We start from the raw sequence: 15,154 nt of genomic DNA, 5'->3' as shown, positions 1-15,154 counted from the left end.
GTCAGCACAGTGGGTTCCAATTACCATTTTTAAAGCGTACTTTGTGCACCAGCCAGAGAAGTAGAATAACTATTGGTAGGGTGACAGAAATTCAATATCGATATTTAATGTTTGCAAGCCTTCTGGAAATTCAGATCCTCTACAGGATTTACTTAGTGCTGCTGTAACGGTGCAGACACACATTTTAAATGGCACTGGAAAAAACAAGTCCAAAAATCAGGAACAGGCTCAACCATAAGCAGCCCAAAAAGGAAAAAACTTATTCCCTTAGGACAGAAATCACTTTATCTTTGCCTCGAGCATGCATTCAAGTCACCAATAAACCCAAGACCAATAACTGGCTCAGCTGTTACCTACAGTGTCATCTTCCTGAATAAAACAGAGACAAAAGAGAGGAGTTGAGTCATGGTGCAGCTGCAACACCCAGCATGAAACTAATCCCAGCTGAACTGCACAACTGATAATAGTTACCAGCACACACCCAATTAGGTGGGATTAATAAATGATTCCATCAAATAGATGGTGCAATTAAATAACAGCAGTTAACTGGTATGTGATTTATGTAGATAAAAACATTCAGATGTATCAGATGTAAACTTTGCATTAATGAGCCTTATACATAGCCATTTTGCATCCTGATGAAGTGTTAAGCCAAGAACTCTGGAACTGTGAAAAAATAATGTTATACATCCATTGATTTCAACATATTTATCCAGAAAGCAAAAGCTAGTGCTCTGAATTACAAATTTTAAATTTCATCACAACCTTACACGTCTCAATACACTTTTCTGTACACATTTAAAAACATATTTTGTAAAGATTACATATTTTCTCCATTAGCTGTGAATGTATCACGGATGCAGCAGAGACTGCCTTGTGATTTAGAGTGGATTATCTGGCACCTGAATGACTAATTCAAGCAGTTTAGCTATGGACAGGCTTGGTGTACTCTACTCACATGAGAACCAATTCACAGTAGATTGTCCTACTGGTTTAAATGAGGTCACAGGAGAGCAAAGGCATTCCTCAAAGAAATCAATACACCAGAATCTGACTCTAAATCCAGCCTTGTGTGTTCAGAAGCTGCCATTCTCAGTCAGTCAAAGTCTGGAACCTTTCTTTGTTAAGATTTCCAAGAGAGACCTCTCACAGCTGATTATATATATAACCAAATATTGCTAGTTCTGTGTGAGAGAACTGAGCAGGTTACAGAAAATTCTTACTGTCTCACTTAGTTTCCCAAACATTCAGACTAATGACCAAACAAACTCAAAAAGCAATATTTTATGTACTGCACTGAATTCCTCCTTGGGAAGCAACTTTTGACATATATAGCAATATCTCATCTGTCACTTATTCACATACATAAAGATTTTAGTATAACATATGGATACCAACTTCCTTAAAAATTATTTCTCAATTAGACAAATGTGAGTAATGGATAGAAGATTTCAGCATGTGAAAACGTGCAGGTGGTACTGTAAATAACCATATAGCTTACAGTCAATATATTCTTTTGTGAGACTTCAATAATATTCAGTTCTGTATATTTTTGTCTCTTCATTCAAAAGCTCATAAAAGACCAAAACAGCATTTTTACAGTGATTTTGATGCATTCTACATATGACAGAAGACATGAGGGGTAACTTTAAAGCTATTGTTAACTTCAATTTACAGTCTATGTCTAGCAAATAAATCAGGTCTTGCTAAAGAGCAGATTACAAATGTTTAGCCACAGTGCCCTCTAGCTGTCTTAATTCTTATTTTACAATTTCAGTGTAGTTTTCATGGAGGCAAAAAATCTCTGCATGAACCACCACCAGCTAGAAAGGTACTGGTATTGCCAACTGTGCTCCATCTACCCAGTTTTCCTCACCATGATGACCCACCCACCTCACTCCCCAAAAAAGCCTTTCTCTAACTTCCAATGAACAAAATGTATTTTTCCCTATTGAATTTCCCAGCCTGAAAATTACAGACCAGGAAACCAGCCTGAAGAAAATAGAAACTGATTAGAAATTTTCATTGGGACTGAAAAAACCTCAAGAGAAAGAGTGGCTTTCTATCTTTCACTGCTCTTTACTTCTGTGTGCAATCCATGCTGTTTGTTCTGAACTCGAAGCAGCAGTGAAGAGCACTTGGGCCCTCCTGGAAAGGTGGGCTGGTAGATAAAAGAATGAAGGCCAGGCTCCCTTCTCAGATGACACCAGTCAGCTGCAAACAGGTCAGAGGCAGTTTATTGTGTATTTTTCTAATCCAGCTGGCTTAGGGAACTGGGTCACTTCTCAAAGGTTGTGTTTTCCAGAAACACTCCCTGATGGACATTTGATATTCTCTGCCTTCTTCCTTCTCTTGAGACTACACTTTGCCCACTTCAGACCTCTTAAGTAATACCAAAACCTGATTACACTAAAATCTGATATACTCAGTGTCTTAAATAATTCTTCAACTTTATTCTTTGTAAAAAGATGCACTCAGCTTCTTTCTTAACCTTTAATAGACAAGATGATTTACATACAGGAAATTTTTAATCATGGCCACTTTTGTTTCAAAAAAACACCAGGAAATTGCAGACCTTCACAAAATAAGGATTAATTTAAACTATTTTGCAATGAATCATCTTCAGCAGTGTGCTCCCAGTCCCTCTGTAATCCTGAAGTCTGACGCAGCAAAGTTCCTTCCTTGGCTTTCTTTTTCCAGGAAAAGTGAGAAGAAGGGGTGAAATTGGAAAATTTATGTTAAGCATCACAGAGATCCTAAAACCATTTCAAATTTCTACCCCAGCCAACTGTAATTTTAATGTATAAATCCTGAGAATAACTGTGTGGTAAACAATTTTTTTAATAGCCATTTTCACTCTGTTCTCATGTTAAATGAAAAACAGCTGGAACTAGTAATACCAGATGAGAAACTTCAATTCTTTGCAAAGTTCAGAGCTATAAAATTCAATACATATCTCTGCCACTGTGTGCACTCTGCTCATTTAATGCTTATGTTGCATTTATGGAGCTGCAACATAAGGCAAAACAAAACTATGAGAACCTGGATCTTAACATCCACTGTGTGGAAATACCTTGAGGTAAGCCCTGTCTCCTGGACACAGAATGCTTTCAGGAATAGATTAAAAATAAGGTTTTCCTCAACCCTACCAATATGAGAACTGAGCATTTACTCTACAGTTCCTTGAGGAGGTAAACAGCTCCATAAATGCAACATAAGCATTAAATTAGCAGAGTGCACACAGTGGCAGAGATATCTCTTGAAAAAGTCCAAAACTGAAATATCTAAAAAGATCAATGTTTCTGAGTCACAAGAACTCAGAAACTGATGGCTTGTGATGGTGTTATGCTCTAACTGTTAGAATTTTGGTGTCCCCGTACTGGCAGGGGTTTTTTTCTTCATTTTTCCTATCCTAATTCCACTCACCTCATTGTATACATATATGGAAATCGTTTCAGCATGGAATACTTCTAGTAGGTAAATGTTGTGAGAAAACCATTCTGAAAAAGACTAGCAAATGTCTTTGTGACCCCCAAGTGCTACATGATGCTCCATATGACCAGAGGTCAAGAAGAGTATTTTCAGCCCTGGAAAATTTCAGGCTTTTGTGGTATGTTTCAGAAGTCTCTAATCTGGCTTTTCTTTTTTGTTATTGTTGTTTTTGTTCAGTCCCAAGCCAGTCTTGCAAGCCTCAGTACCAAGCCCAGGAAGCACAGCACACACAGGTCACTCACAGCTGGTGTCACAGTCACAATTGCAGGTTTCTGCCTCGGCTGTCACACTGTTCCAGGGTGGACTTGTCACCCAGGGAGTGCACACAGGACCAGCCTTCATTCCTCCAGGACAAAAACAAAAGCCCTCTGCAAGGTCCCTCACTGTACTTCATACAGAGCAAGGCATCACCCTCCTGCTACGGCAGAGTACTAAAGAAATATTCCCTTTCTTAGCCTCACAAGCATTTTAAGGCTAGGAAAAGGTTCTTTGGAGTCTCTTCTCATTTATTCATCTCTAGGACTAATTGTCCCTGTCAAATGCTGCTGTTACCTAGCACCAATTTATGTTCTCAGTTCCCATTATGTGTTGGGTAGACTTGAGGTATTACAGTGGGTCACCTGAAAGAAGCAGAACCTATTGTGCATCTTGACTCCACTTTTCAGAGCACATGTCACTGAAAGTCCTTTTATCACAATCCATTTTCCAGGTTGATTCCATTTAGATGGGTTCTAACCATGTCATTTTCAATGTTTCATTATAATTTTTTACAGCCTGCAGTGCTCTCCATCACAGTCGTGCTGATTCTCTTACAGCAAAAATGTCTCTAAAAATAAATTCCTGTCCAATGCTTTCCTAGGTGAACCCTGGTAAGTGGCAGAACATTTCTAACCTATACTTAGAGATTTTCAGTAAGAAATCTTTGCATGGAGAGTTTTGGATTGGAAAATGTTTGTATCCTAAGTTACATGAACTTTTTTGCATGCCTAAATGAGTAACACTTCAGCATGCAAATTCAGAATTCTTGCACTCAGCTATTTTTAAGTTCTTTCATTTCTAAAACAGTGAATTGCATTAAAAGTTTTACATGCTCTTAAAAAGGAGGAAAATTCTTTAAATAACTACAGCCAGTAATGAATTTAAGGAAAGATATCTGCCTGTAGAATTAAAAGAGTATATTTTCTTTTTTTTCAGAAACAGCAATATATCTCAATTCCTCTCAATCTACATATATATATATATATATATATATATATATATTCAGGTACCAATTCACAAACACATACTAAAATATACTCTCCTTTCCTTCTTTCAAAGCATATTACTACAGAATGGACAAGAATGGATGTAACTGCATTTTGTCTAAATAATACTGAAACTTTCACACTATTTTTAAAGGTTTAACAGTAAATTTAATTGAAGAATGATAACATGGAGAAAGCTTTTGGCTCATTAATTATAAAAAAGCTCTTTAATTTAGCATTTTTTCCTGCCATCTGGTACCACCAAAAGTAGTTATCTGTACATTATTCAAACTTATTTTTGAATTCTTGAATTTTAGACTGTTTGTTCACTTTTTTACAGTAAGTATTCAATATTTTATTGAAAATATCTGCTTCAATTTGCTGTAACTAGTGCTTTGGCTACTTATTTGAAGTAGCCATTAGTTTCAGCACCCATTTGAACTTATGTGAAGTTCCTTTGGGTGCCGAAACTACAGAATAAGCAGTTTTGGCACAAGAAAAAAAATATAAAAGAATGGGAGTAATTCCTGCCTCAAAACTTTGTACACTGTTACTACACAGCAAATAAAAACATTTACTTCAAAACCTATAGATAACTGTAGTAGGGAAATGCTTAAAATGTGTAATGCTGTGATAAACACTGAAAACATTCTAAGACACTATTTCTTGTTAACTTGCCAAAGAAAGTGGAGGGCTGCAGCTACTAGCAAGCAAAAACTTCCTGGATCATCTAGTGTGAATTCTGACTAAAGAATTCAAAATGTGGCACAAAGACTCACAGAGAGAATAAACCAGCAATCTGAGTAATCAACTGGAAAAAAATAAATACAGCAAAAAAGCCTTTAAAGTCCTGAGTACTTTTGTAGATTAAATTCTCTCCATTAAATCTTGAACATTTCTCCTCTCTCCACATTTTTGTTTTTCCTGTTGGGGGCCTAGGATGAAGGCTTTTCCATACTATGGGTATTGCTAAGAGAAGACTAAGGATTCAAGTCCAATTCCATAGGGAAAATACTGCTAGTTTCATTTTAGATTAACCTAAGTAGGTTTCAGATTAAATAATGCAAGGAGCAGGAATGAGTTACAGTATTGCTCTACCACCTTCATTTGTGCCCTTTGCAATCTGGTAACTATTTCCAATCTGTCCATTTCATTCATGGAGATTAAAACACTTGGATATTTTTAATGTTTTTCTCTCACTGGAATATACCTGAGGGTTTTCTAGAAACTCAAAAACTGTTTGGAGCTTCCCTTATACAAACAGAATGTTAGGATTCATTAGCCTGGGTGAAAAAATCCCAGAAGACTTTGATTAAAAAAAAAAAACAACACATTTTCTAGCTTGGAAAAAAGATAGTCCATTTTTAATTGGCATCAAACGTTTATAACAACTTATGTACAAACACATTTCTTAGTCTGGTGATTTGTAAAGGTATGAACATTATAAGAGGTGCCACCCTAAAAGTGATATCCTGTTTAAAAAAATACTGCATTAACCATGCAGGTTAATCACTAAAGCACTGGTTTTTTTACATCACACTTAGAGATTCTCTTTAAGAATACTTAGAAAACAGGCAATTGCTGAAAAGTGTAGGTAAATAATTTTTTTAATTGACTACTTTTTTTTGTTACATTTGAGTTTTTAGGGTGATTGATGGTTTCACTATCAGATAAAGCAACAGGGAGACATGCATTATTACTTGCTAAATTCAGACATTTATATAAAAATGTCTGTGCAGTAATTTTTCAACATGACAATAAAATGTGTCATACAAATGCATGTACTTTTGGGAGGGACTGCAATCTTAAATGTTTTTAAAAAGCTCATGTTGTATTTTCTCAGAAAGCAAACCTGTTTTTCTATTTTCTTCCATTACCCCCTGTAAACAGTGAAAAAACCAGATACTTCAAATTGCCCTCTCTAGCATGAGCAGATTAATTTATGGCACTAGGGCCATAATCTGGCAAGAATTACCCCAAATGCTCAGTTTGATTCACACAAGCAGTCACCTGCAAACACAAGGCAGCTGATGTAGCCCGGAGAGCGAGAAGGGCAGAGCCCATCACCCTGTGCCACCCTTGGGAGCTGAAAGCACCACAGGAGCCAACTCTGGCTGAATCCCATCAGCTGCTGCCACTGCTGCTGCCAGGGGAGACCAAACGCCTGCAAAACTTCTTCCTGCACTTTCCAGTTCTTTCCCTTCCCTGCCATGGCTTTCATGTGCAGCAGCCTCCACCACAAGAGCAGCCTGCCCTCCATCAGCCCAGGAGGGCTGGGAAACAGGCTGCCTCCCCATCTGCTGCTGCCACCCACCCTGCTGCTGGCAGGCATGCTGGGGACAGGTGGGCTCTTCTCCCCAGTTCTGCTCTGATGATAAAAAGGAGAATACAGCAGCAGTACCTACAGCAAGCAAATGTCTCACCAGGGTGGCAGCTGGGCTACAGAATTTTCTATTCTAGGTGCTTGGTATCTTCAGGGTTTTCAGCCAAAAACTAAGAAGGATAAAAAGTGTCAAGAAGACTTTTCTCCTTAAAAAACTCATCTTTATGGAAGTTTTCATTATTAAATGTCTATTTTTGACACACTGTTTATCTCAATGTCCTCCTGTAAGCTAAAAGCAAACAATACAGTAATGGGCCAGCTCCTCAGCTAAAGGAAATTGGCAGTAGGTCTCTCAGAAGATAAACCTCAATTTTACGTTCCTCTGGCCAAGCAAAAACCTCTTAGAAGTGCAGATTGCAGCTTTACAGATTTTCTAGTTCAAGGTGAGATGACCTGAAAGCATGATAGCCTAGACAAGAAGAAACTATGCTTTACTCAGGCCATGCCAAAAGGACTATTCTCTAACAGGCCTCAGTAAGTGTCTTTGGACCTTTACACAGAGGTATTACCCACAGACATGTGGCCTCAGCTCATGAGCTGCAAACTCAGGGCAAGCCACTAACTTGCTCCCCAGACTGTTTTTCTCTTTGGAACTCAATCATCTGGGCTAGAGAAAAGTATTTTTCAGTCTTCAGGGAACCCAACTCGTGTGTGTCATAGGCAAAGACAACGAGAAATGAACACAGCATCAATGCTATAGCTCCTGAAATGGAAGAGAGCTGCTGGAGCAGAGCATTTTCACATAATCCTGCTGGACAATGCCACAGCAGCAAGGTTAGTGTGGTTGAAGGAAAGCACTCTCAATGTCTTCCTGTGAATTCAATACAGAGGGTATGAAATAGGAAAATTTGTAATAGTGCCATCAATTAACTTCTGCATAAGGTTTAGGAAGATTGTGCTGTGATCAATTTACCTGGTCATTTATTCCTAGCACTGGAAAGGAAATTTATTTGAAAGGAGGAAAGGGGAATCAGTCTATAAAGCCCTAAAACAGTCACATCAGTCTTACCATGGCAACACCACAGGACAGCTAGGACACAGCCACAGGGCTACTTGTCCCTCTGTCTTGGGTTTGAGCAAGACCCCTCTTGCTGCTGGACATGCCTTTGTCTCTCCCATGCTTCTCCCACTGCAGCCTGCAGCATCCTCTGTACTTGCTGCTCATAGCTAACAGGTCTGGCTGTGCTCAGCACTTGCAGTTCTTCCCTCTGAAGAACCTGTTATCAGTGACAACCCTCTTGGAACCAGAGTCATTGATTTTGGGCAACAGGAAGAAAGCTCTTAGAGAAAGGCATTTTTACAACAGTGCTACAACTATAACTCTTACAGAAAAACAACTACAAGTACCTGAGACTAATTCAGTCAGCCTGCATGACAAATGCTTTATGCCCGAGCTGTGTCTTCTGCCTGTATCTTGACAAAGAGCTCCTTCCAAAACTGATATGTGTCTCTTGAGATTCTGTGGTTTGGCCTTGGACTGTAAGCTGTCTAGAAGAGTTTACAGGAAAATAATTTGGCTCTGATATTTTTTTTCTCACTGTTTGGTGTTCTCCACCAATTCCTATTAATTCAGTCATTCTACCCAAGTGATTAACATTGCTCTCACCCTGACTGACCTGCCCTACGAGAGAGCCAATTATGCCACAGGAGTTTTGGCAGCCTCTGATACCAACAACAAGCAGGTAGTGCTGGGATAGTTCTAAGGACAAGAGAGCTCTTTGGTGTCCTGGGATACCACCCTCCCTGGGGTCTGTGATGATTCTATGCCAACTGTTTTGTCATGTGCAAGACCTCCCTTGCCCTTTCTCTGCAGAGAGCGTGGTTTGGGAAATGAGTTTCTTGGTCATTAAAAGGTTTGGCTTTTCAGAATCATCATCTTGTAATTATACCTAAATTAAGCATTTTCTATTCTTTGCCATTTCCTGGCTTAGAAGAAGGAAAAGTTTGATGAAGTCTACTTCACAGAAGACAGAAGCAATATGGCAGATTTAGCACATGGAGAGGTACTTTTTGAATAGTAAGTAAGTTTTTTTGCCAGTAAGTTTAGCTATAAAGACTGAAACACCATGAACTAGCTGGCTCAAGACACTTTCCAACCACAGTGACTTGGAAAATACAGTTTCTATTGCTGCTGTGATCTCACTAGACACCTGTGCCTTAGGATGCCAGCTGGGAGGACAACCTGCAATAAAAAGGCTAACTTGTAGACCTCTTACAGACTGCATTCTTAGAGCAATATTTTACACCCATAATTTGTATAACCACCATACAATAATAAATAATAAACTTTCTGCTTCTCTATACTTTTACATAATATAAACCTGTCACAGCTTTTGCTGTTTAGAAGCTACAAACAGCAAAGGGAGCTCCTGTTTTCCATGCACATTTTGAGAAAGAATGATGGCCCCAAAGAATTAATGTCTGAGAACAGCATAGAGGCCTTACAGATTTGGAACCTTTCCTTCTAGCAGTTCACAGAAGCTTGAACTTTCTGAAGCTCACAGTATAACACTATAATCTTTGCCAAATATTGAGCCATGACTACAGTATAAATATGCTGCTACACCAAATATACACAGAGGACACATCAAAATAAAGCCCACAAAACATATGGCCAGGTAGACAGAGCTATGAAAGTTTACTGGAGGCCCAATATAGATCCACTATATTGGGCCAGGTATATATCCACCAGGTCTGTAGAATAGTAACCATGGCCAGGAAAGCAGACCAAATCTTTGTTGTCCCTAAACCTTGTTCTAAAATTATGCTAATGATGACTAATCCTTGACTCTAATGAGCAATCGAACAAACTAAAGCACAGAATCCTGAACAACATGTGGCTTTTAAGCTTTGAGTAAATACACATTTCCAGGGACACAATAATCTGTGTCTTGGGGAAAAAGGAAAAGGGGCAGTAACTAATTTGGATAAGGGTAAAGTAGAAATAGAAAGTTTAGAATAGTTTAATAGAAAGCTATTATTGTTAAATAGCTGTTTCCTTGTTTCAACTTGTCAAACAAAATGCAAGCCCTCTGTACAGGCATTTGTCAGCTGCAGATTGTAATTGGGTCCAAGTCCACTAAATCACTCTAACTAAAATTAATTAAAGTTGCATTGTTATTCCTAAGGAATTTCTGCAAGTAATGAAAAATGTATTGAAATTTCACACTTTTTCTGCAAAAGAAATGAGCAGTAAGAGAAGATATAACTACACCAAAAAATATGTGCTCTCTCCTAGTGCTTAATAAGAACGACCAAAACCTTTTGACAGCACAGATAATAAATTCACACCAAACCCTCTCCTGACACATGCAACACTCAAAGAAGACAACCCCAACAATTTGTATTATTGCTACAGTGATGTGATAATTTGCAGCTGAAGAGAAAATGGGTTTGTGTCTGTTACTTCGTGACACTTTACAGTGTTGAATCATGATGTACCTGAACATCCTTTGGACAACTGAAAATCCCTTCATCTAGGACAAGACAGCTGACATTTGTGACACAAGCAGTCACAACTTTGATTTTTGGACATCATATGAAAAGTACATCACCGTGTTGTAATGTTAAACATCAAAGCATTATTTACTGATGCGGGAACCCAAAGGAGAAAATGGATTTCCTTTTGGTGATTTATTCCCTACTTCAAGCAATACAGCTGGAAAAACTTCAATGTGAGTAGGTACAGACTTGGAACACCTCAGTATGCCAAGGGTACAACAGTCACACATAAATGACAAAAATACGGGACAGTCCCTGGACATTTCCAGACCTGAAATTCCTTTAAAGAAAGAAACAATAAATAAAGGGCTCTGAATTGGCTTGTGGCACAGAAAAAAAGTTTGGTAGCGAGGATCCCCGCATACTTTCAGGGAATTTCGTTTCTTAAACTGTGCCCTTTGCTGCCACCACGTGGCCTTGCCGCAAGACACTTTTTGATACAGAAAAATAAAAGTTTCCTTCTTTCATTTATCTTTAATGAATAAGCCATGTTCCTCATCTGTTACACAGCTCAAAATCACTGCTTAATTTCAAGAATCTAAATGACCTAAGATAATAAATAAACACCCAAGTCCCATGCTTTTTAAAAAAGTATTCAATGGCACTTTGATAACAGATATAGTCACCAGATATTCAGTTCTGACTACAAGAACAGGGACCTTACACTAGTGATCAGTGGATCAGTGCCCTACACTGTGAAGTACACTATGCCATGAAGTACCTAAAAGGAAACATCACTGAAAAAAAATATAGTGACTTTAAATTTAAAGAGACTCATTCAAATCGGTCACAACATTTCTATTTCAAATAGTCATGCTTTCACCCAGCAGACAGCTGTACAATGCAATTCAAATACCAGCAACTTGTTCATATAATTATAGAATTGTTAACACTGGAAAAGACCTCCATGGTCATCAAAGGCAACTGTTTACTGAGAACCAGTGTGCTTACCTCTAAAATCCAAGAGCCACACCTCTTTTGAGCACTTCCAGAGACTGTGATTCCACCACTTCCCTGCACAGTTTGCTCCAATGCTCAACGACCCTTTCTGTGAAGTATCTTTTTTCCCAATATCCAACACACACCACCCTGGCACAATTTGAGCCATTCCCTCTCATCCTGTCAGTAGATGCCCGGGAGCAGAGATGGACCCCTCCTCACTACAGCTTCCATTCAGGTCATTGTAGATGGTGACAGGGCCTCCCCTAAGTCTCCTTTATATATTGTATATTAGTATATTTGTTTGTATATTACAGAATATACAAACCCCAGCACCCTGAGCCACTTCTCTTATGACTCCCTTCTCCAGCCTCATTGCCCTTCTCTGGCCATGCTCCAGCACCTCAATGTCTTTCCTGTAGTGAGGGGCCTAGAACTGAACACAATATTCAGCTTGTGCTCGTCCCTCAAAATTCAAGTCCCTACTGCTACATTTTTTAAGGGATATAGTCACACCATTTAAGGTTTGCTGCACTAAGACACATGTGAAGTGTCTTTTAAAAATACTTAAAAAAAAACCCCCAAATTTTGGCAACTGTAAAATGCACCTTTTTTAGATATGGTTATATGACAGAGCTTTCAATCACAGATTTCTCGAGCCCTCAAAAGGGCTTTTACTGTAGTCATCCATGCTGGCATAGTGCAGGATGTATGACTTTCCTACTTGTGTGCCAGAAAGGGATTTTCATTGATGAGACCAAACATCTGACATAAAGAAACTTGTCAGAATCCCTCTGGTGCCAGGACTCAGGGAAACGTGATCCAGAGACATTGCAAGGAGAAAACAAAAAAAAAAGGCAGAAAAAAGGAATGTTTTTTGCTTAGCCTTGTAGGCAGGAAGGCTTTCATAGCCCTTGTATTGAGCGATGTGTAATCTGGGATGCCTGTGTTTCCGAGGAGCCCGCAGGCTCAAAGGTCAGTTTCTCTCTACAAACCCTAACCTTCATACATGCAAACTCTGACCTTCATCCTGGAAACCAGGCTCTCTGGTGACAATCATTGCAGCAAGGCACTGTGGTAAAAGATATAGACAGAGCTGTTCTTTTGCACAGAAGTACAAACCATGAAGCAAACAGCTTTCATCAGGATTCCTTTTACCCAGGAAAAAAAATGCACTCCTTGAAACACTTCATTAGGGCAACATGGAGCAGTTGGCTTTGATGATGTTTGTGGTAGAAACCCACTTTTCAAAAGTACTACATATTGTTCTAGCCCAGCTTTGAGAGGACTGATCCAAGAGCTCTGTTTTACTGATGATTTAAGTTCTGTAAAGAGCCCTCAGTCCACTTTGAAAATAACCATGCAATTCCATGTGCACATTATGGTGAACCTCCCAAAAGAATCGCAACACATCCAGAGCTAGGTCATAAGCTCTAGGAAAGGAGAGGCTTCACCCCACAGAAAGCAAGAGGGCACATTGTCTGACACAGCTATTTTAGGAACAGGCTGTGCCCATTTCCATGGATGTGGATGCTGGTGGCCACACAGCCTCTTAGCTCTGTTACAAGCTAATGGAAGCTTTCAACAGAGACAGGAAGCAGGAATGTGGATGGACAAATGAAATCTGATTTCCAGACATGAGTCAGGCTTTCAAGATTCTTAATGCTTTGTCTAACAGCTAGCTGGTTTTAGTTTATAGAACATTAGAAAGATCAAATATAAATCTTAACATGATGCCAATAATAGTATGACTACGTAAATAGGGAAGGCAGAAACCTGCAATGCTCCCCGCCTCCTCATCCTAATTAGCCCACCTGTTATTGAGTGTTCATATTTACCACGTCATTAGTGTGATTGTTTCATAAAACAGTCAATGAGTCTGCTGCTGTACCTGCCTGCCTCAAACCAATACATTCAGTTTTCCTGTCACAATCTCATGATTGTCCCAGCTGGTCTGTGCTTATCCTCATTCAGTGACAGGCAATCTGCCTCCTACTCACCTTTTGCTTTTTGTCACATTGTTTACAGGACTTTGAGAACTGCACATTTTTGTTGACATGCTTAAGATCTGTAACACAACACACCACAGCCCATTACTCATCATCAGTCTGTTGGTATGGCTCTGATATTCTGCTAGGAACAAGGAATTTAATTACTTGCATTGTTCTTCAACTCATAAATTCTTTGGATTTCTTATCCATGCTGGGAAGTCTTTAGATGCTATCTTGCTTTTCATAAACAACGTTGCTGTGGGGTTTTTGTCCAATGAACTCATTTTTTACATATTAGATGACTAATAATATAGATTTTCTCAGGAAAATCGACACATGAAAGTGTCGACAGAATAGGAGAAAGCAGGTCTTAAGACAGGAAATTGATATAAAGTGGTCCATTTAAAATAAATACATATATAATAGATGGCTGTTCATCTCTCAGCCAAACACAATTTTGCTCTGTCGGAGCACCTTGTGGGAAAAAAAAAATAAGAATATTCTAAACAAATTGGATCAGCAAATATTACTGTACATAACCAAAACAGAACTATACTACCCATTTAATATCCATGAGCTTCTTCAGATTTGGATGTTTCAATTACTTTTAACTCTAAACTTCCTCCCCAAGCACAGTGGTAATGGTTAATCTTGTAAACCACTCAGTCCTAACTTCAAATCAAATTTGTTTAGCTACAATTTTAATTTTTTTTTTAAAAAAACATAATATTCATTAGTACTATGATTTAACAGTTGCTATCATTAGTCTAGGACTCCATTTTTTATAACTAATACTTTAATCCTCTTGGCTAATTAACCAATTAAATTACTGTTCTACCTAAATTCAGAAAGCAGAGGAATAAAAAACTAAAGTATATTCATTCTAGAGCAAAAGGGACACAAATAAACTCTGGAACCTACCTCATATTTCCTGCCATAATGAGGAACAGGTTATAAATGTGAGAAAATATGAAGAGGAAGAGGATGGTACTGAAGAACATTGTCATCCAAGACCCATGGTCCTCCCGAAACATTTTCAGACGGAGCAACTGACCTATGGTACAAAAATTATGAGAAGGTGTATTTTAGTCAGTCAGTAAATACATTTGCATCATAATAAAACCAAAATAAATTACTAAACTGTATTTCTTCTCGTAGCAAATTATTCCACTGTGTGCAAGGAGGACATACTTAGCATTGTGCAAAGTACCCTTCAGTAGTTCAGCATGAACAGATATTGCTACAAAATTACAAATTACTTGCAATCCAAGGGGGGGAAAAAATTGCAACAAGGGATAATTGCAATAACAATTTCAGTATTAATTAAGAGATTATGAGAAAGACTCCGGGTCATAACAGTGCATTTCAAGTGCTAAAACAGGTTACTGATTCATATATAATTTTCCTTTTTCATGTTCAAGACAGCTTTCCATGTCTAAAACAGTGAGAAGTATTTGAGGTATATCCACTAACAATACTATTTGCTTCCCTAATTTAATTTGCTAATCAAATTATGAGTCTGTGTAGAATCTTGTACTGAATGTTTTTCTTAGACCTAATCACTTTAATCATATGATATGGTGTTATACTTTATTCTGCAAAGA

The 15,154-nt window shown here is 38.4% G+C and overlaps 1 protein-coding gene across 3 annotated transcripts in view; it reads right to left on the bottom strand.

Moving 5' to 3' along the window:
* TMEM117 (transmembrane protein 117) overlaps nt 1-15,154 on the bottom strand; it is a 179,917-nt gene that overhangs the window by 139,297 nt on the left and 25,466 nt on the right. For all 3 annotated transcript variants that reach the window (XM_030238648.2, XM_030238649.2, XM_018919658.3), the window contains exon 3: nt 14,472-14,604. In XM_030238648.2, the coding sequence (XP_030094508.1) occupies nt 14,472-14,604 (133 nt within the window). The remainder of the gene's footprint in view (nt 1-14,471; nt 14,605-15,154) is intronic.

Source organism: Serinus canaria, chromosome 1A (genome assembly GCF_022539315.1).
Source record: "Serinus canaria isolate serCan28SL12 chromosome 1A, serCan2020, whole genome shotgun sequence".
Taxonomy (NCBI): domain Eukaryota; kingdom Metazoa; phylum Chordata; class Aves; order Passeriformes; family Fringillidae; genus Serinus; species Serinus canaria.
Note: the sequence above shows the minus strand (reverse complement) of the source record. Positions and strands in the feature narration are given on the sequence as shown.